Consider the following 17,968-nt stretch of genomic DNA (forward strand, 5'->3'; position numbering starts at 1 on the left):
GAGCCAATAAGTGAGCAATAAAAACAATTAGGAAAGTTCGAATGAGCCCTTGTAACGTGGCCCACTCCCCTGCCCCACTCTGGTAACCGCACGCACGAGCGCCCTCCGTGGCCGAAACATTTGCAAGGAAAATCAATTCTCAAATCTCCCCCCACAACCCCGGTTTGGTGGAAAAGTCGCCCACACCACGTTGGTCAAATTCATTGTCAGCGATAAAAAAAGCAGCGGCGGCTCGTAAAATGAAGAAGTTAAGAGCGTACGACGCGTACAGCACTTACGGCAAGAACGGAGTGTGGCACGCAAAGGGACCCCATCTTCCACCCTCAACGTTCTCGACCCGCATTCGGCGTTCCCGGAGTGCCGTGCAGAAAAAAGGCGTGGGAAAATATCAATCTCCTGCACATGTGTGCCCTCCGCACAGCCACACCATCGCCATCATCGTCGGGGCTCCTCTTCTCCCTTAGGTTTGCCCTTTTTTCGCTTTGGTTTCCTTCTGTTTCTTCCGCTTCCTGCCAGTCGCAACGCTTTTTGTTCCCCTGTTTGCCGGCGTTGCGTCTGCGAAAATGACACGGAAGAGAAGTGCGAAATACGCGAAGAACTCCTCCCTCTCCAGCGCCAAGGTTACTGCTCGGGACCAACCCCCGATGTAATGGAGGGCGAGGTGCATTGCTGTTCAAATTCTTCAAACCAATTTCGTCATTAAACCAAACCAAGAGTGAGTGGTTGCGGGTGGACGGACGGGGCTTTGGTTCTGGAAATTTTGTTGCTACACATTCCGGCGTCGATCGAAACGCAAAAAGGGTTGTTCACATGCACTTTACACTGAATTTGTGCGGGAAAGCTGAGATCATGGAGGTTGGCTTTTGTGTGTGTTTGTATTCCACCACGCGAATGATGGGTTTTTGGAATATCATATCCATGCGGGTCAATGCTACAGGCGAAATATGCTTTCGTTCATCAGAACTTTGCCGTCTGAGCCTGCTCTCTTCAACGTTCGATGGACGGGTGCACGAATTGCGTCCAGTTTTGCATTTTCCACCCGAAATGTGCAACGGTTCCCATGGACATGGAAATTGAATTCCAATGTACAAAAACTCCCATCGTCATCATCATCATTGCCATTGAAGAGGAGATCCAGAGTCACATGAAGGACCCAGTGTCGTTTCGATGTCCTGGAATATGGCACCTGTTCGGACGTTTGCAACACGTGACACGACCAGCTTGTTTACAAACAAACACAGATGCTCGCCTACTCTTCACTCAACATCCTTTACTCGCTCCTACCACCTAACACTCCATTTCTAGAGCGACCATACAAACGCCTGCTATGATTCTCCAACACACTCGGACGAGTGTTGCATTTTTATTTGCTTTTCTCCTTTGTCTTGCCCGTTCCTTGGAACCCTTTTCAGGTCACATTGTTTTATTGTGTCCAGATCGTCCAGGGAGGACTGTGTGTGTGTGTGAGTGTGTCGAGGTGGGTCTTTAATTTTTAAAGGGTCCATCCACCCTCACGACTCATCCTTTCGCAGCGCGGCCTTCGACAGTAGTGCTTGATAATTTATTCATAAATGCTTTGAAGCTTTCCTTGCCGCTTCGGTCCTTGGTCTGAGGCATTACAAAAGGGAAGAAGCCCTTTCTTTCTTCGTTCTCGGATTCTTAGGGCGGGTAGGATTGTCTTCCGCGCTTCGTCAACCGCGTGGTTCTTCCGCGTAGGTCTTCCTTCCCACATTCCACTGTGTCTGGCATGGGCGACGTTCACGACTCCAAACACACACGTTTTCCGTTCCCGTATCTTTGTCTGCCCCGGAACCCTCTTCTTACCAAATGGCCTTCGTGTGGATGAACACACCGAAGTTCGCGGCCTGTCTGTCGGCTCACTCACGCAATCGGGGCATTACCTTCGCGTCTTCCCACTCGCTTGTGCCGTTGTTCATGCGAGATGAACGCTTCTTGGCGTTTCCCTACGTTTTCCCTTTTATTCGGTGCTTCCATCCCCACCATTCCACCAACACTCGATCAGCGTCTTGGACGACTCGCTGTCGATTGCCTCTTTGTACAGCGCGCTCTCCTACACACTCCGCCTCCTGGTCGACCTGTTCTGGGCTGCTCTACGACACGTTCAAGCGCCACAGTTGCGAAAGTTCCCACGGTTCCCACAATGTAAATGTATACGGAATGAATATTTTCCGTACGAAGCCAACTGTGAAACGACCGACGAATCCCGTACTCCCGGCCCTAACCTAAAGGGGGATAGTGATGTGATCATCGGGTTGCTCTTCTCCTTCATGTTGCCACGCAACCATGATGATGATGATGCTCACGGCTGAAGAGCGTGTTGTTGTTTTTGTTGATAGGAGCCGAATGTTGTGATGTTTTATGATGGACAATGATGAAGTTACATCGATGCAGGATGTTGGGTAGAGCTCCTGAATCACCACCGAAGGGTGGCACGATATGTGGGTCGCAAGTCAGTATCGATTGATGTTGAGTACGAATCTATGAAGCTGGGAAGGGAGTTTATGAAGTGAAAAATGATAAAACGTGCAAAATTAAATTAAAATACTCCTATTTTCTATCAAATTGGATATGTTTGTACAATATAAGAGAAATATGTTGAATATTAATATGTTGTAAAACTTGAAATTAATTTGGTAGATTTGGTAATTGGTAAATTTGGTAAAATGAATTAGAGGAGACATAAAATTCATAAACACAACTGACACAAATAGTTTCGGCAAAGAAACTGTCTGGAAACATGTCCTTACATGTTTTGTATTGTCCTCCAATTACATCCGTTCTAGTCAATTCCATCTTCTCTGAAATGTTTTGTTGATATCTTATTTTATATCATGCAATTTGACTGGATTATTCCTGGAATTAATACTTCTCCTAATGATACTGACTTTGAACCACATATCCTACCGTCCAACACTAGCAACTTCCAATAAACCCTTCTCTGATTGACTCCTGGGCACATTATTCAGCATTGTCCATCATAAAACATCAAAACAAAAACAACAACACGCTCTTCAGCCGTGAGCATCATCATCATCATGGTTGCGTGGCAACATGAAGGAGAAGAGCAACCCGATGATCACATCACTATCCCCCTTTAGGTTAGGGCCGGGAGTACGGGATTCGTCGGTCGTTTTACAGTTGGCTTCGTACGGAAAATATTCATTCCGTATACATTTACATTGTGGGAACCGTGGGAACTTTCGCAACTGTGGCGCTTGAACGTGTCGTAGAGCAGCCCAGAACCGGTCGACCAGGAGGGGGAGTGTGTAGGAGAGCGCGCTGTACAAAGAGGCAATCGACAGTGAGTCGTCCAAGACGCTGATCGAGTGTTGGTGAAATGGTGGGGATGGAAACATCGAATAAAAGGGAAAACGTAGCCAAGAAGCGTTCATCTCGCATGAACAACGGCACAAGCGAGTGGGAAGACGCGAAGGTAATGCCCCGATTGCGTGAGTGAGCCGACAGGCAGGCCGCGAACTTCGGTGTGTTCATCCACACGAAGGCCATTTGGTAAGAAGAGGGTTCCAGGGCAGACAAAGATACGGGAACGGAAAACGTGTGTGTTTGGAGTCGTGAACGTCGCCCATGCCAGACACAGTGGAATGTGGGAAGGAAGACCTACGCGGAAGAACCACGCGGTTGACGAAGCGCGGAAGACAATCCTACCCGCCCTAAGAATCCGAGAACGAAAAAAGAAAGGGCTTCTTCCCTTTTGTAATGCCTCAGACCAAGGACCGAAGCGGCAAGGAAAGCTTCAAAGCATTTATGAATAAATTATCAAGCACTACTGTCGAAGGCCGCGCTGCGAAAGGATGAGTCGTGAGGGTGGATGGACCCTTTAAAAATTAAAGACCCACCTCGACACACTCTAACACATACACAGTCCTCCCTGGACGATCTGGACACAATAAAACAATGTGACCTGAAAAGGGTTCCAAGGAACGGGCAAGACAAAGGAGAAAAGCAAATAAAAATGCAACACTCGTCCGAGTGTGTTGGAGAATCATAGCAGGCGTTTGTATGGTCGCCCTAGAAATGGAGTGTTAGGTGGTAGGAGGGAGTAAAGGATGTTGAGCGAAGAGTAGGCGAGCATCTGTGTTTGTTTGTAAACAAGCTGGTCGTGTCACGTGTTGCAAACGTCCGAACAGGTGCCATATTCCAGGACATCGAAACGACACTGGGTCCTTCATGTGACTCTGGATCTCCTCTTCAATGGCAATGATGATGATGACGATGGGAGTTTTTGTACATTGGAATTCAATTTCCATGTCCATGGGAACCGTTGCACATTTCGGGTGGAAAATGCAAAACTGGACGCAATTCGTGCACCCGTCCATCGAACGTTGAAGAGAGCAGGCTCAGACGGCAAAGTTCTGATGAACGAAAGCATATTTCGCCTGTAGCATTGACCCGCATGGATATGATATTCCAAAAACCCATCATTCGCGTGGGGGAATGCACACACAAGAGCCATCATTCAACGTAACAAGGTGATTCTCAATTTTCCAGGACGAATTCTATGTAAAATGCAATATGTCATATCGACTTGCGCCATATGGAGAACGTTTTTCATCTGTTCGTGATGTTCTACCTGTGAAAGCTTGAAGATTGATTACCGTACTTTGTTCCGAAGAGACCATATCCTGGCAGCCGACCGCCTTAGGTTCTACTGCATTATTGTGAACTTTGTATAACATTTTAAATCTTGAATATTTAAATTATAATTTATCTGTTTCAGTTGTGTTTCGTTCAATGTGTCCCAATCTGTTGTTTAATCGGTTATTTACATACTGAAAGGTATAATTGTTATCTTCCATGCAGCCTAATGGAATGTAAGGAGCATTGTTTGCAAATTACGCTTTTTCCACCGGGACCGGAACCATGCTCGTCTGGGATGGAATTAATTTTGTAGCACCTAACGTCATCTTTTGAATTCGCTCGTGTATCCTTCTACCCTTAACTTGCTTGTGTATGAATAATTAAAGCCAGCTGTCTTTAAGATACCGAGCATACGTTATGATGCCAATATGCCATTCGGGAATTTGCTCTCGCCCCCGTTATCCTGTCCCTTTGGCTGGAATTCATGCGCATGTTTATCGTGCCCGTACGCCGGTTTGGCAGTAAGCCGCCTTGGTGCTCATGCATAGGTAAATGATATGCTACCGTTTGGTTTAGCAGTTTTGTCGGTTGTCCTTTTACGTGGTAGCTTCCTGCTGTAATCCTGCCTACCGTACCGTCGTAGCGCCGTCAGGTGAAGAGGTTTGTCGTCTGTTTGGGTCTATTTTTCCACTTTTGTACCATCAGCATACATCCGTCTTCGTGCTGGTTTGCCAGTGTCTCTTGTCCTTGAGCATGCAAAAAAAAGACCCGCCCAAGTTTATTCGTACTCGTTGCAATGTGTAAGCTTAAGTTGCGAGAGTGACATCAATCAATCAATAAATAAAACAATCAATTTTAGGAATTCGGTGTTTTTTTGCCAACTGTCATTTTTCGTAAATTCTGTGTGTTTTAGTAGTTTTTTTACTTTCCTTTTTTGTTATCTTTTATTGCTTACAGTTTCAATTATGTTGTTTGCTAATTTAATGTGTTTTTTTTAATTTATACTTATTACCTTATATTAATTATACCCTATAATATACTATTAATTCATACAATATAAACATAAGTATTCTTCTAATTGATCCTAGCATGTAAACATAAAATGGGTAAAAAAGCTGAAAAATTATAATTCAATGTTTGAAAATTGTTATTTAAGTAGAAAAACGTTCAATTCCTAAAAAATAATGGGAAAAGGTAAAAATTAGAACTTTATAAACTATGTAAAAACTACAACAACTAAAAAGTGAAAATGTCATTAAAGCCAACGTGGAAAAATGCCAAAAAATAGTATAAATTGGTAGACATTTCAAGTAAAAATATTATTAAAAATTGCTTTATTTGAAGAAAGTTTTTTATTTACCAATACTTGCTTGGAAAATGTCCTTCCATTTAACCTCATCTTAGGGTTTTATTATACCTTTCAACTTCCAGTACATAAGAATGAGAAATTGGATGTCGAAGAATTTAAAGTTTTTTAAAAGTAAATCATTTTTAAAGCTAAAACTAAATTAAATCGTTACAAAAATAGAAGAATTTGGCAGATATGTTATATCGAATGATGTGGATGGATAGATTGTTGCTAGATGTGTTGAACTTTGGAATGTGATAACCATTTCAAAATGTCTAATTTTAAAGCATAAAAGACAAACAAGCATGATCATATAAGAAGTAATTGAGTTCATTTTAGTTGCCATTCAAGACGCTATACGATCTTCAAATAAAATACAAAATTTCAAGAAAAATCAAATTCCAACCAATCTTTCGAACTCTTACGTGCAGCAAGTGCATCCCAAAAGAAACAACAACAACAGAAGAACAAAAAAAAAACCGATGCTTCAACACCAACCTTACAATTACCAGCTTAAAATTGCACGTTTGAGTGCGTTTTTCTCACGAACCACGATTCCACGGGACACGGACCCGGATCCGCGCCGCTCTTCTTGGGAACGAAGGAAACAATCTTTAAGAAATGGCACCCCGCAACCCATCCCCCACTCACAACGGAGGTTGAATCATTTTTATTCTCTTTACGTCTCCCTTCCATGCTACTTGACTTTCTTTCGTCCCACCTCGGCCCACCGTGCATTAGGCAGTGATTTTCTCATGATGATAAGACCAGCTCAGGGTGTTACACCTGAGAAGACACCGTGCGGTCCAAGTCTCAGGATTCACCCTTTGTTTTTTTTGCGTGTTGGTGGATGTTGCGGATGGGGGAGGAATGTGCAATCACTCTTATCGGGTGTGGGAAGCAGCAAATCGGAAGCAATGTGTCTTGAGAAGAAGGGGTGTAAAGCAAGAAGCACCTTAATGTGGGGCGGTAAAAGGCAAGTTAAGGTAGGGTAAAGGTTGTTTGGGGAGGGGAATAAATGAGAGTAAAATCACACCAGGGCGGAAGAACAAGGTCTTCTTATGGTTGGGGAAAGGGTTTTCCCACAACAACAGGAAACCTTTCGTTTGATCTTATGATCAGCGTGTAGATCGGGAAGTGAAGATCAATCGTATGAGGTCGATTTGGAAGCTTATTTGTTGTGGCACGTAATTTGCATTATTAGGTATTTAAATCTAAAAAATGCTTGTCTCTATATTTATAAATGACTCATTTTTTCCCCTACACTCAAAGCACTCGAACAATCATTTATGCAAACAATAAAACCAACCACAAAAAACTCACATTTTTTATTAACCACCATCATTCACGCACACACTCACCACTGATCGCGTTTAAAGGGACCAAACCGAGGGGCCGGAGAATGGCCGTGTTTGAATGTCTTCCTTTCACGGTTCACGGATTCGCTTCCCACCTGTCTCACAAGACGCGTCTCGGCTTGGCTTTGGCTGCTTGGCGATTTTTCCACGATCATTTTGTTTGTCCCTGCGAAGCTCGCCCAGTGCTTCGCTTCCGTTCCGCACACTGAACCTGCCTGTGTGTAGGGGCGCAAAAGGGGTAAAGCGCTTCTCCAATAACAGTAAACATTAAAGCAAACCAGAATAGGGTCGCCGGGGTCAAGGCATATTTTGGCAAAGGAATTTTTGGGGAAAAAGGGACGGAGAATTTAAAGGGCTGTTTTTTTAGCTGTTTTGTAGCGTGTGTAGGTTTTGTTGGTTTTCTTCTTCTTTCTTTTCTCTTGGTTTCTAATGGTAGGAATTGGCAGATTTAAATAATCGCATGGGAGAATAGGCATGGGAATGTTTTTGGAAGGAGCATCAGAGAAGGGGTCAATCTTGACAGAGTAATTAATGTTAGTCAAACGATGTTATACAATAAGTCAAATAAATGTATAAAATATTGTTAAAAAAATGTGAAAACATTCTATTGGGAAACAATATGAAAATAATTTAAAAATTATTTTAATTCTGTTTAAGAAATTGGTTAATATTTAGTCGTTCTGAAGCATAAGAAAGCCATATTATCATAATAAGTTATGAAAAAGAATTAAAATTAAGTTATGCTTTTGTTGGATCTATCATAATAATAATCAAAATTTCATTTTTGATGCAAATTTGATTGTTTTTATTATTATTCTGTACATTAATTACATATGATTCCAATTGAATTGTTTTTATTATGGTACTGTACATTAATTACATTTAATTTTAACGATTTGTTTTGCTTCAACCATTTGTAATTAGTTCCTTCTATTCCAGCACTTTTCTTAAACGTTTTTGTAGTGTAATGATTCGTTCTTTGCATAACCCTAGTTAATGCTTCTTTACGAACAAACAAAGGATCAAAAAGGAAAATAACAAGCAATGCTTCACAGCTTTTGGCAGATTTCCTTGAAATCCTCCACTCCGAAATTTGCTTTCGAAGTTTTAGAGGCGCCTTAATTAGTGATCTTTCGATAATGAAAGTCAATCGAAAACCTAAACTATGCCATGTTTATCCTCTATTAATCTATCCTCAATTGTCTTACAGTTTTTTAAAGACGACTTTCAAGCCTCAATTCGTTAGTGATGATATGAGAATTGAGCTGTGAAATCCTTAGTGTAAAACACCAGAATCAAACGCAATGCTTGTCATCAGTACCATGTGTAGTTGTACAGTAACTGAAGTGTTTCATACTCCATTAGACCCTTCTAAACAAATTATAACCCATAATCTATACTTCTACTGCTCTATCAGTCACTATCTGTAGCGAGATCGATCACTGTGGTGTGAGATTTATCATTTTTCTTGTACCGATCGCGTTTCTTCTCTTTCGTCGGTTTACTGGAGCGTTCCCGTATATCTTCGTTCCCTTTCCGTACCAGCTCGGTCAGCTTGAGCAGTGACCGATGGGATGTATTCTGTTTTACGCGCGCGTTGTGCTTCACCATCGATTCCAGCGTTCGGTTTAGGAAGCGTTTGTTTGTTTTCCGCAACGGACACGGTCGCCAGGCGGTGGAGCCACGTTCTTCGGCGCGCATTTTCCCCAGCCGCGTCTCGCGCAGGATCTCTTCAACCGCTCGGCTATGGTAGTAAATCATAAATAAAGAAAAGTTTACCATGTAAAGCAGGAGAAAACTAACAAACCATACCTGGTCAACTGATCGGCACCGGTCGTTGTGCAAGGTGTGCTGGGAGCAGGTACAATAGCGACAGGGGCCTTCCCATAACAAACGTTAGACGCGACCGGTCTTATCGAACCGGGAATGATACCATTCTGCGGATACGGCTTTGGGATGGCCTTTACATTGCAGGGCGAGGGTTTCGGTTGCAGAGAAACAGCCGCTTTACGCACGACACCTGGTATCAGTTGCGGTTGGCCATTCATCGCTACCATATCACAGACTGTTTCTGGGGGTTAATTATCGCAAAATTGAATCAACTTGGTAGTGAAATTGTGTCGAGGAACCGCATAACTAGTACGAAAGGAGTTGTTTTGTTCAGTTACACTGTTTACAGCGCGCAAAGGGTCGTTTTTTCGTGGATGTAAACAACACGCCATTTGACAGCTTTCGTGCGGAAGAGACGTCAGACGTATAACACGGACAAAGGTGTATAACAGCTCATTTTAAAATGACAGTTGCCGTGTATAACTACAGTTCAAGTGCAAAATGGATTCATTTGAGGCAAATTAAGTAATAACAAAAAAACGTTTCAATTTAACTCATGCCATTGCACATCGTTTTATCCATTCTTTTGTTTTCATTGTGTTTTTTTATTTATAAATCATGAATCGAACTTTACAATTTCTCCCACCGGTGGTTCCTTTTTTTTACATGTCTGTGAGTGTGAGTGTTTCGTTTCACTATTGTTGCTGTTATTGTTACTGTGAGTTAATGGCTTTTTTTCTCCTTCCACCGTTGAAGAGTGCAGGTAGACAGTTACAGCGAAATTTAAAAACTTTTTTTTCAGCTCTGAGGAACTGTGGTTCGTCTAAAAGGGAGGAGGGGAGTACGATTACGCCTTTAGTGGATTTTTGTAATGTACTACACAAAACGAGCTCGCACTCAACTGTGCTACTAAACTATAATATTTGTGAGTGTATTCGCATGAGTGGTAGGAAAAGTTACCGCTACATCGAGTTCGCACCGAGTTTGGATTATAAAAACCTGTGACTGCGAAGGAAGGACAAACGTAAGCCGTGTAGCGTGTCTTCCTGTAAATTTTCCTGTACCCGGTCTCCGGTGTTGCTATATCGGTAATCTTTACACATCTTTCTTCCTCATCCTATTGTGGTTCTTTTGTTTGCGATTATTGCCCTACTGCTGCTAAACATCTCTCCCGTCCCCGATTTCGTACGTGTAGTTTAGTTACTGTCTGCTTGCTATGCTGTGTTATGGAAAGTGTATAATGAAGGGTGCAGATGATTTAGACACTATGACTATAACCGTATAGTACATTTGCATTGAGTAACAAAACTCGTATGACAGTGAGTGGGTGTGGCTGTACAAAATACACTTGTTGTGTAAGTAGCTTGGTTTTTCTTCCATCATCATTTTCCAACAGTTGTCGACTTAACGATTGGTCCAGTAGCGTTTGGTTCCAACCGTATTTTTCAAACAAATAGTATCAGCAACTTGCGGAAGGGTAGAGGAGAGGAGGAGGGGTTTTTTTTTAATAAAAACACAAACTCAAACAGTCATGCCGCTAACAAAGATTGCTGCTGATTGTTTAAAAAAAACATAATAAGTTAAATCATTCCATGCAGAATGCCTTTCGTTTTTTTAAATCTACTCCTTCACAAATATATTCCGCTAGCTAGTAGACTAGTATAACTTAACAAACTTAATACTAGCCGCATTCTTTTTTTCTGCGTCTCTCTTCATATCCAAAATACTGGACAATTGCCAAAACAACAATCAACTTATCGTACAGTACAAATTTTGCTACAATTTAGCTAATAATAAAAACAAATAATTAAACTTCAAAGAGCGGAGAGCTAAAGGAAACATGATCCAACAATGATCGAGTAGATCGGACAATTATGTACAAAGTTTGCCTTTCGCTAGGGCTAGGCAGTCTTTGCTGCGCGCGAGATGGTGGAAGATCCAAACCATCCAAACTACCGAACAGAAAAGGGTGTGACAAATCACGCACAACGAACGAGCACAAAGGTACGGTTCTACTAATATTTCATATATTAACTTAGCCTGTTACTGTCGATCTCTTACCTCGATCGAACGATCGAGACATTAGAAAACAATTAGCTAAAACTCATCGGTCAACGGTTGGTAATTAGGGCGCTTTCCGCGCTTTTGTCTAAGAGATCCTTCGCGAAACAACCTGCTTATTAACAAAGTGTATCTATGTCTGTGTATGTGTGTGTGTTTATGTATGTGTGTATGCACTTGAAACCCATAACGGTGCGCAATTGCTGAATGTTGTTAGTACCTGTGTCTTCATACACTTTTCCGTTTTTTTTTTGCTTCCTATTTGCAAGGTTCTTTTGTTGCCTATAATTCCCTAACATTTATGCCTATCCTACTACAAATGGCGAGCAATCTCTGGATGCCCGTGTTCTCCCCAGTGGCACGCGGTTGACGGTGTGGCGCTGAAGGTTACAAAAAAAAATCTTAGTGATGTGGTTTAATGCTACGCGGAATGGGTAGACGACAGAGGCCTTTGGGGGTCCCTTGGATGGTTAGTCCAGCTTATATTGGTAAAGTAGTCACGTGAGGGAAGCCGGTTTCGTGGTACAGTCGTCATCTCGTACGTCTTAACAACATGCTCGTCCTGGGTTAAAGCCCCAAATGGACTTGTGTCGCCATACGTGTGTAGGACTGACTGACTATCCTGCTAACCCCACATGGGACCATGACACCCTTCTTATCGCTTAGGACCCCGACACCCTAAACCCGCCAGTGCAAATCCCGCTACAACAAAGTTGGGCACAACCCGTCCCGTTGACCTCAAAATCAAACAACCAAGAAGAACACACCTCGTGGCACAAATCACAAAGATGCCTTTCCGTAAGACTCCAGTACAAGGTGCGTACACTTGATTCCAAATTCTGGAACCAGAACTTCTCGAAAACACAAAAATGAACGCCATCGCGCCACAACACCACCACCTCACCAATTCTAATCCAATTTAGCTAACCGTCCCCGTCGGGTCAATGGGAGGAGGTCATGATGATGACGTCCGGTGCCGACTTCCGGATGTCGGCCCCGTACGAACCAGCGCCACCACTGCCGCCGCCACCTCGTCCAGGACCGCCGCCAGTTTCAGTCAGGTTGGTGCGGTCGTGCGCCATCTTTTGGTGCGCGTGCGGATGCTGGTGGGTGTGGTGGGCGTGACCGTGCGAGTGGCCATGCTGCTGGTCCAGCTGGTGCAGTGCCGTCTCGTCGCCACGGTCATCGTACCCGCCGCCCGACCCAGGGGGCGATAGGTCCTCCAGCTCGATCCGGTTCACCTTGGAGCTTTTCGTACCGTCGAGCGTCCCGCCGTGATGGTGATGATGATGGTGATGATGGTGTTTCACCCGCGGTGGTGGCGGTGTGACGGCAGGAAGCTGCTCCTGTTGCTGCTGCTGCTGCTGCTGCTGCTGCTGTTGCTGCTGACTTTCGTACCCGAACGTGGAGAAGCGTATGCTATTTTGCAGCTGGTTCGGTGATTGGTTGAGCTTGCTTTTAAACACCGGCTGGAAGAGCGATTCCCTGGAGGATGTGAAAAAACGAACAAGGATAATTACAATTTAATCATCACAGAGCACACCCCTTTCCTTACCGCGTCTGGCACGCCATATCACACATGCCGCCGTCCCGCCCGAGCGTTCCGGACCGGGACAGTGGATCCTCCTGGTAGCTGCCCCGCAGCACGTCCGCCTGCTGCGGGTCCGCCTTGATGTCTATCCGGCTGCTAAACATGTGCGGTCCCGTTCCACCGCCACCACTTCCTGCACTTCCTCCACCAACGCTCCCAATGCCCAGCTCGCGATAGTACTGCCCATTGGACGCGTTCGTCGCACCGCCACCACCCTCCAGCACGTTGAGCGGCTCCTTGTCGAACGCGGGCGGCGGCAGCTTGGTAATGTCCAGATCAACAAGCTTCTTCGTCGAATGACGTCCGAGCTCGTTGAGTTTGCTTTCCCGCGACTGCCGGATGTGCTCGCGGATGATCTTGTGGTCGCGGATAATCTTCCTGCTGCAGTTGAACAGGAACAGCAGTATCATGCCGCCGAGGATGAGCCCGAACACAATCACGATGATGATGACGTGCTCCGATTGGGCGGCCGCTTGTTTCTGTTGTTTTGTTGTTGAGTGGACAGGAAAAGGAGAGAAATAAGAGCATTTTAGTGAAAATATCTGTGCTTTTGTGCAGTATGCTTCCTCCCCCTTTCTCTTACCTGACACTCGTCCTCGTCCCACCGGAACCGGCAGTTGATGCGGCCGTTGCAGCGCAGCTCGCCGGATATACAGGTCGCGTCCTCGCAATCGTACTCCGTATCGTCACAGGCTGTGTGCGTGTGCGAAGGAAATCGAAACCGTAAATTAAATGAACGGAACAAAGCGGCGGGGAATCACAACTCCCCCCCCCTCGCCACACAATTGCACTTACTTTCACCGGCTGCCTTCTCCCTAAATGCAGTGAAGAGGATGGAGAAGGTGGAATTAATGGCGGCCGCTTCCGCGAAGAAGCGGATATGCAGAACGTTCGAGCGCGATACGACCGAGTCGGCGATGGAGCCGCAAAAGTTTTTCAGTCTGTAGAGCAAGGGAGATAGCGAGAAAGAGAGAGAGAGAGAGAGAGAGAGAGAGAGAGAGAGAGAGAAAGAGAGAGAGAGAGAGAGTTAATTTGTGCGGCACGGTAATGATGCGGCAGTCCATGGCCGCTATTCGTCTGTCGCGGTCGTGTCTACATCCTAGCGCTCGTTGGCGGGAGATTGAATTATCTGCGTGGTCCAATGGACACGCTTCACTTACCTCGATGGTAGGTCCGTCCGTTCGGTGAACACGTCCACAAAGTTGCTTTCACAATCGTTCGGTCGCTCCAGCTTGAACTTGAGGAAGGATAGTTGAATCTAAAAATCCGAATGAATGCAGAGTGAGAAAGTACAACCGGTGAGTGATGTTAGCTCTTGGGGGCGATAAAAAAGCGATGGTAATTGAATGGTGTAGGTAATAAAGGGGAACATCCATAAGTTACGTAACGAGGAAAGTGAGAACAGGAAAGTGTAATTTTTTTTTTGTAATACTTAGTAGTTTTCGTTTTTTACCTGTTCAAAGAAACTATGTTATATTTCTCGAATGATTTACTTTTTTTACAATAAACAAAATAACAAGCCTCTTGATCAAAATCTGTTCCCAACTCACGCGGTCTGGTTATTTACTTAATTAGGTGATACCAAATTTTACAGTTATGGCAGCCAATTTTACATATTTGAGTGGCTTAAACAATCATATTGAATAAATGTCACTCACATTTTAGAAATATTGTTGCTTAAAAGTGTGGAATTTGACATTCGTAGATATTCAAATTAAGCAGATGCTTTGGTTATGGGCCTATTACATTGGGCAGGTGGTAATTAATTCATATGTCAAAATGCATTTGGCAGTTGTGCATGTATGTGTGTCTGTTACCGTTCCGAAATGAATTTAACTGTCAGAGTGCTAAATAAATGGTCAACAAAATCTTATTTTCATTTGAACGACAGGAAATACAAGCACAGAGATGATTTCAGCGTATTATGTTTTTTCGTTAGCGTTATTCGCTTTTTCCGGTGTGATTGATCGGTTAAGCGGGCTAGCGAGAAGAGTTTTAATGTCAAATCGCGTGCTGGATTCGAACTTGACAGAATAATTCCAATTCCACCTACACCTAGTGTAATACAGCAATTAATGGCTCATATGTACTATGCATTAGACTTAACATTGAGGAAAAGTGTCAAAAGGTGTAACTTTCTGTTATATTGAAGATATAAATTAATTAAAATAAAAGCATGTGAAATGGATAATTTTACAAAAAAAAAAAATCTATAAAAATACCTCAAAACCTTCAGAAATAAAAAAAAAATCTTATAATTCTTAATATGAGAGATAGCAGCTCGTTTTTCATATTTAAGGCTTACCATTAATGTATTAAATAAATAAGTAAATCACTTTTTTTTGTGATTCCATTCACTCTTTTTCCGTGCAGACTGTGTCGATTGATTTGCTATTCACTATTTTGTTATTCAGGTCACACCGAGTGAGTTACTAAACAATAAGCAAGGTGAAAGAGTTTTGCAAGAACTCATAACGATTCCTAACTTGGAGTTGAATCGTTTTCTTTAAATGTAGAAACCACTCAGTTTTTTTTTACTTTTAATAATGGCGATTTTCAAAAGATCCTAAAAACCAACTTTATCCGAGCATTACGTAACTTATGGATACGCACTCGCTAAGGTGTTAAGTGCATTGATTTAGGATGTTTCATTCCTCCCCTTACCTTCCACCCGTCCGCCACCGTGACGACCCACATGCAGTCCAGCGACAGCCCATGCTCGATCACGGTTTGTTGCTTTTCGCGCGGCACATCGGTACGGTTGACGAACCCCTCCATGCCGGAAACTTCCATCCGGCAGCTTTCGTCGTCGTAGATGGCTGTGAAATAAAGCAAAAGTTGTACGACACACACACACACACACACACACACACACACACACACACACACACACTCGTAAATCCGCATCTACTTACACGAAGTAGGCCGCGGCACGTAATCGTACACGACGACGAACCCGTTGTACTCGATGTTTTCGTCGGAGTGGAAGTGCAACCACAGGAAGCGCTCCTTCGAGGTGATCATGGGCGGGTAGGTTTGACCGCAGTACTTCCCGATCAGCGTCGAGAAGCCGTGCGCACCGTCACGGATCTGCAAAAGGGTGGCAAGAGGAGCATTACATTACAGCCGCCGTCGTCACATTGTGGCCGGATGCGTGTGTGTGTGGTTTGGGGCGCAAATCACAATCTCCCCGATGCCACCCAGCACCCCCCTATCACCCCCTTACCTCGAGAAAGTCGTACTTGCACTCCTCCGACGGTTCGACGTGAAAGTGGTCCCGGAAGTCGAGCCGCACGAGAAAACCGACCGGTGCCTCCAGCACCACCACGCAGTCGCTGTTGTTCGGGTAATTGCCCGGCCAGCCCGGATTGTACAGCGTTTTCGTGTCCGGATCGCCCATCGTGAACGTTTCGCAGTGGGGCAGGGCGGACGCACCGGCATACTCGGGCGGTACCGCCCGCTGGTACCGCACGTCCCGGCGCGGTATAAAGCTGACCGCACCGTCCCGGTCGAGGTTGATGATGTCGGCCGCCACGAACGCGTTACCGTCTGCGCCCGGTGTCTCCCCATCGTACCTGCTCGGGGCTCGGGGTAACGTTTCCACGGTTGGCACCGCAATCGGTACCGGCAGCTTGTGCAGCAGCAGCTCGGTGGTGGAGCCGCTGGAACCAACGGCAGCCTCGCTCGCAAGGCAGCCCGTCACTAGGAGACCTGGGGAGCGCGAAATCGAATTAAATTAACAGCACAGAACCACGGTGCGGATGATGGGAGCCTGCTTCTTACCTGCTAAAACGTTGGCACCGAACAGGAAAATGCTCAGCCAGCGCTGGACACTCATCGTTGCTGTGTTGCCCCGGCCAACCCACCGTTTTGTTCGTGCGCCGGCCACTGCTCGCCGCCACGTTCGGACGCAAACGAATTCGGTCGAAATTGCTCAATTTCCACTGTTGCTAAACGCTTCCTTCCTTGCATTAAAAATGTGTTCCTATTGATGCCTCCTCCGGGTTGCTTCCGTTTGCCTTCGCCGTTGCTACTTTTAAGCGCACCAAATGAGCACACGCACTCTCCCTAGAGATGAGGCCAGTACTAGTGATTCAATAAAAAAGGCGAATCCTGCCAATTTGCTCACACAATAGCAGGAAGTAGAGGGGGGGGGGGTCGCCGAGTGTTGCACGATGTCCGTTCTAATCTCGCTGCCGGCCTACACTTCCGGCCCTGCGTACGGCAAACAATGTCGTCGTCCCCTAGTGTAGGCAATTCAGGTGAACTCTCGCTACTTTAACGAGTAAATGTAATTATTTGCCAAAAGCCGAGTGGTCTCGAGAGCCAGGAGAATGTTGTTCGACGGGGAATTGGTTCTTGCTGCTTGAGGGTGAGCGGTTCTTGTTTGCTTTCCTTGCCAGCTCTCCTTGTTTTATACCGCGCCAAAACCCGAGTGGTTTCTCTTGGGAAACACAAACCGCACACGGCCGCGGCACTTTTGCCGTTTGGACGTCGTCGTCCTCGTCTTTTCCGGCCCAAAAACTAGGTTCCTCGAAAGTGCGGCGCGCAGACCCTTGCTTTTTTCACTGCAAAAGAAAAGAAGAACATAAAAAAGGCAGGTTTAGTATTGGTTGGTTCCGCCAAAAACGAAAAACAGGTCCTGAGCGGTCCGTGTCTGGCCGTGTCTGGGTAGGATACAGGGCAATCAGTCACGTTCAAGAAGGCTGCCAGAGGCTCCGCCCATATCACCCACGGACCCTTTGGTGCGTCGGAATTCGATTAGGGTGTGGGTGTGGGGAGGGAGAGGGGATGGAAGTGCTTTCCCACCGTCAAACAGACAATGATCAACTAATCAACTTCCATCATCCCCTTTTCGCCCCATGTTGCCCAGGCTACCATCCCATGCAGTAGGCCACGGGCTTCTAGGAAATCGAAAAGCTGCAAACGACGAAATAGCACTTAAAAATATGTCCCTTCTTTTTTTTATGCGCGCATCAATCTTTTCGCTCTTTCCCATTTTCTACACTGCCAAGGATTCGGCTTCCGGGTGTGGTGGGGACAAAAAAAGGGATCTGCAAAAGTGTGACACACATCTTCACATCAAACCCAAGAATACATCAGCACGATTGCTGATCGATTGCGCGCGGGGCATGTAAATGATAAATGGAACACCAAAAC

At 45.0% G+C, this 17,968-nt stretch overlaps 2 protein-coding genes across 6 annotated transcripts in view; both read right to left on the reverse strand.

The window, feature by feature from the left end:
• Positions 1-8,121: 8,121 nt before the first annotated feature.
• On the reverse strand, positions 8,122-9,519 carry LOC121595194 (protein POLR1D-like). Its single transcript, XM_041918939.1, has 2 exons — positions 9,139-9,519; positions 8,122-9,070 (listed from the first exon to the last, which is right to left on the reverse strand). The coding sequence occupies exons 1-2, from the start codon at positions 9,381-9,383 to the stop codon at positions 8,740-8,742; spliced, it is 576 nt and encodes a 191-aa protein (XP_041774873.1). The 5' UTR covers positions 9,384-9,519; the 3' UTR covers positions 8,122-8,739.
• Positions 9,520-9,718: 199 nt separating this feature from the next.
• LOC121595190 overlaps positions 9,719-17,968 on the reverse strand; it is a 63,816-nt gene continuing 55,566 nt past the window's right edge. For all 5 annotated transcript variants that reach the window (XM_041918931.1, XM_041918935.1, XM_041918932.1 and 2 more), the window contains 9 exons: positions 16,592-17,376; positions 16,035-16,519; positions 15,724-15,898; positions 15,473-15,627; positions 13,969-14,066; positions 13,604-13,749; positions 13,392-13,501; positions 12,773-13,287; positions 9,719-12,702 (listed from right to left, as the gene is read on the reverse strand). In XM_041918931.1, coding sequence (XP_041774865.1) covers positions 12,159-12,702; positions 12,773-13,287; positions 13,392-13,501; positions 13,604-13,749; positions 13,969-14,066; positions 15,473-15,627; positions 15,724-15,898; positions 16,035-16,519; positions 16,592-16,646 — 2,283 coding nt within the window. In that variant the 5' untranslated portion in view covers positions 16,647-17,376 and the 3' untranslated portion in view covers positions 9,719-12,158. The remainder of the gene's footprint in view (positions 12,703-12,772; positions 13,288-13,391; positions 13,502-13,603; positions 13,750-13,968; positions 14,067-15,472; positions 15,628-15,723; positions 15,899-16,034; positions 16,520-16,591; positions 17,377-17,968) is intronic.

The sequence above is a fragment of the Anopheles merus genome, chromosome 3R, assembly GCF_017562075.2.
Source record: "Anopheles merus strain MAF chromosome 3R, AmerM5.1, whole genome shotgun sequence".
NCBI classification, from domain to species: Eukaryota; Metazoa; Arthropoda; class Insecta; order Diptera; family Culicidae; genus Anopheles; species Anopheles merus.

What these genes read in the sequence shown, in the direction of transcription:
- LOC121595194 (XM_041918939.1), bottom strand. Translation starts at nt 9,383, where the DNA reads ATGGTAGCGATGAATGGCCAACCGCAACTGATACCAGGTGTCGTGCGT. An exon ending in GGTGCCGATCAGTTGACCAG is followed by an intron (nt 9,071 to 9,138) that starts GTATGGTTTGTT and finishes TTACTACCATAG; the next exon opens with CCGAGCGGTTGAAGAGATCC.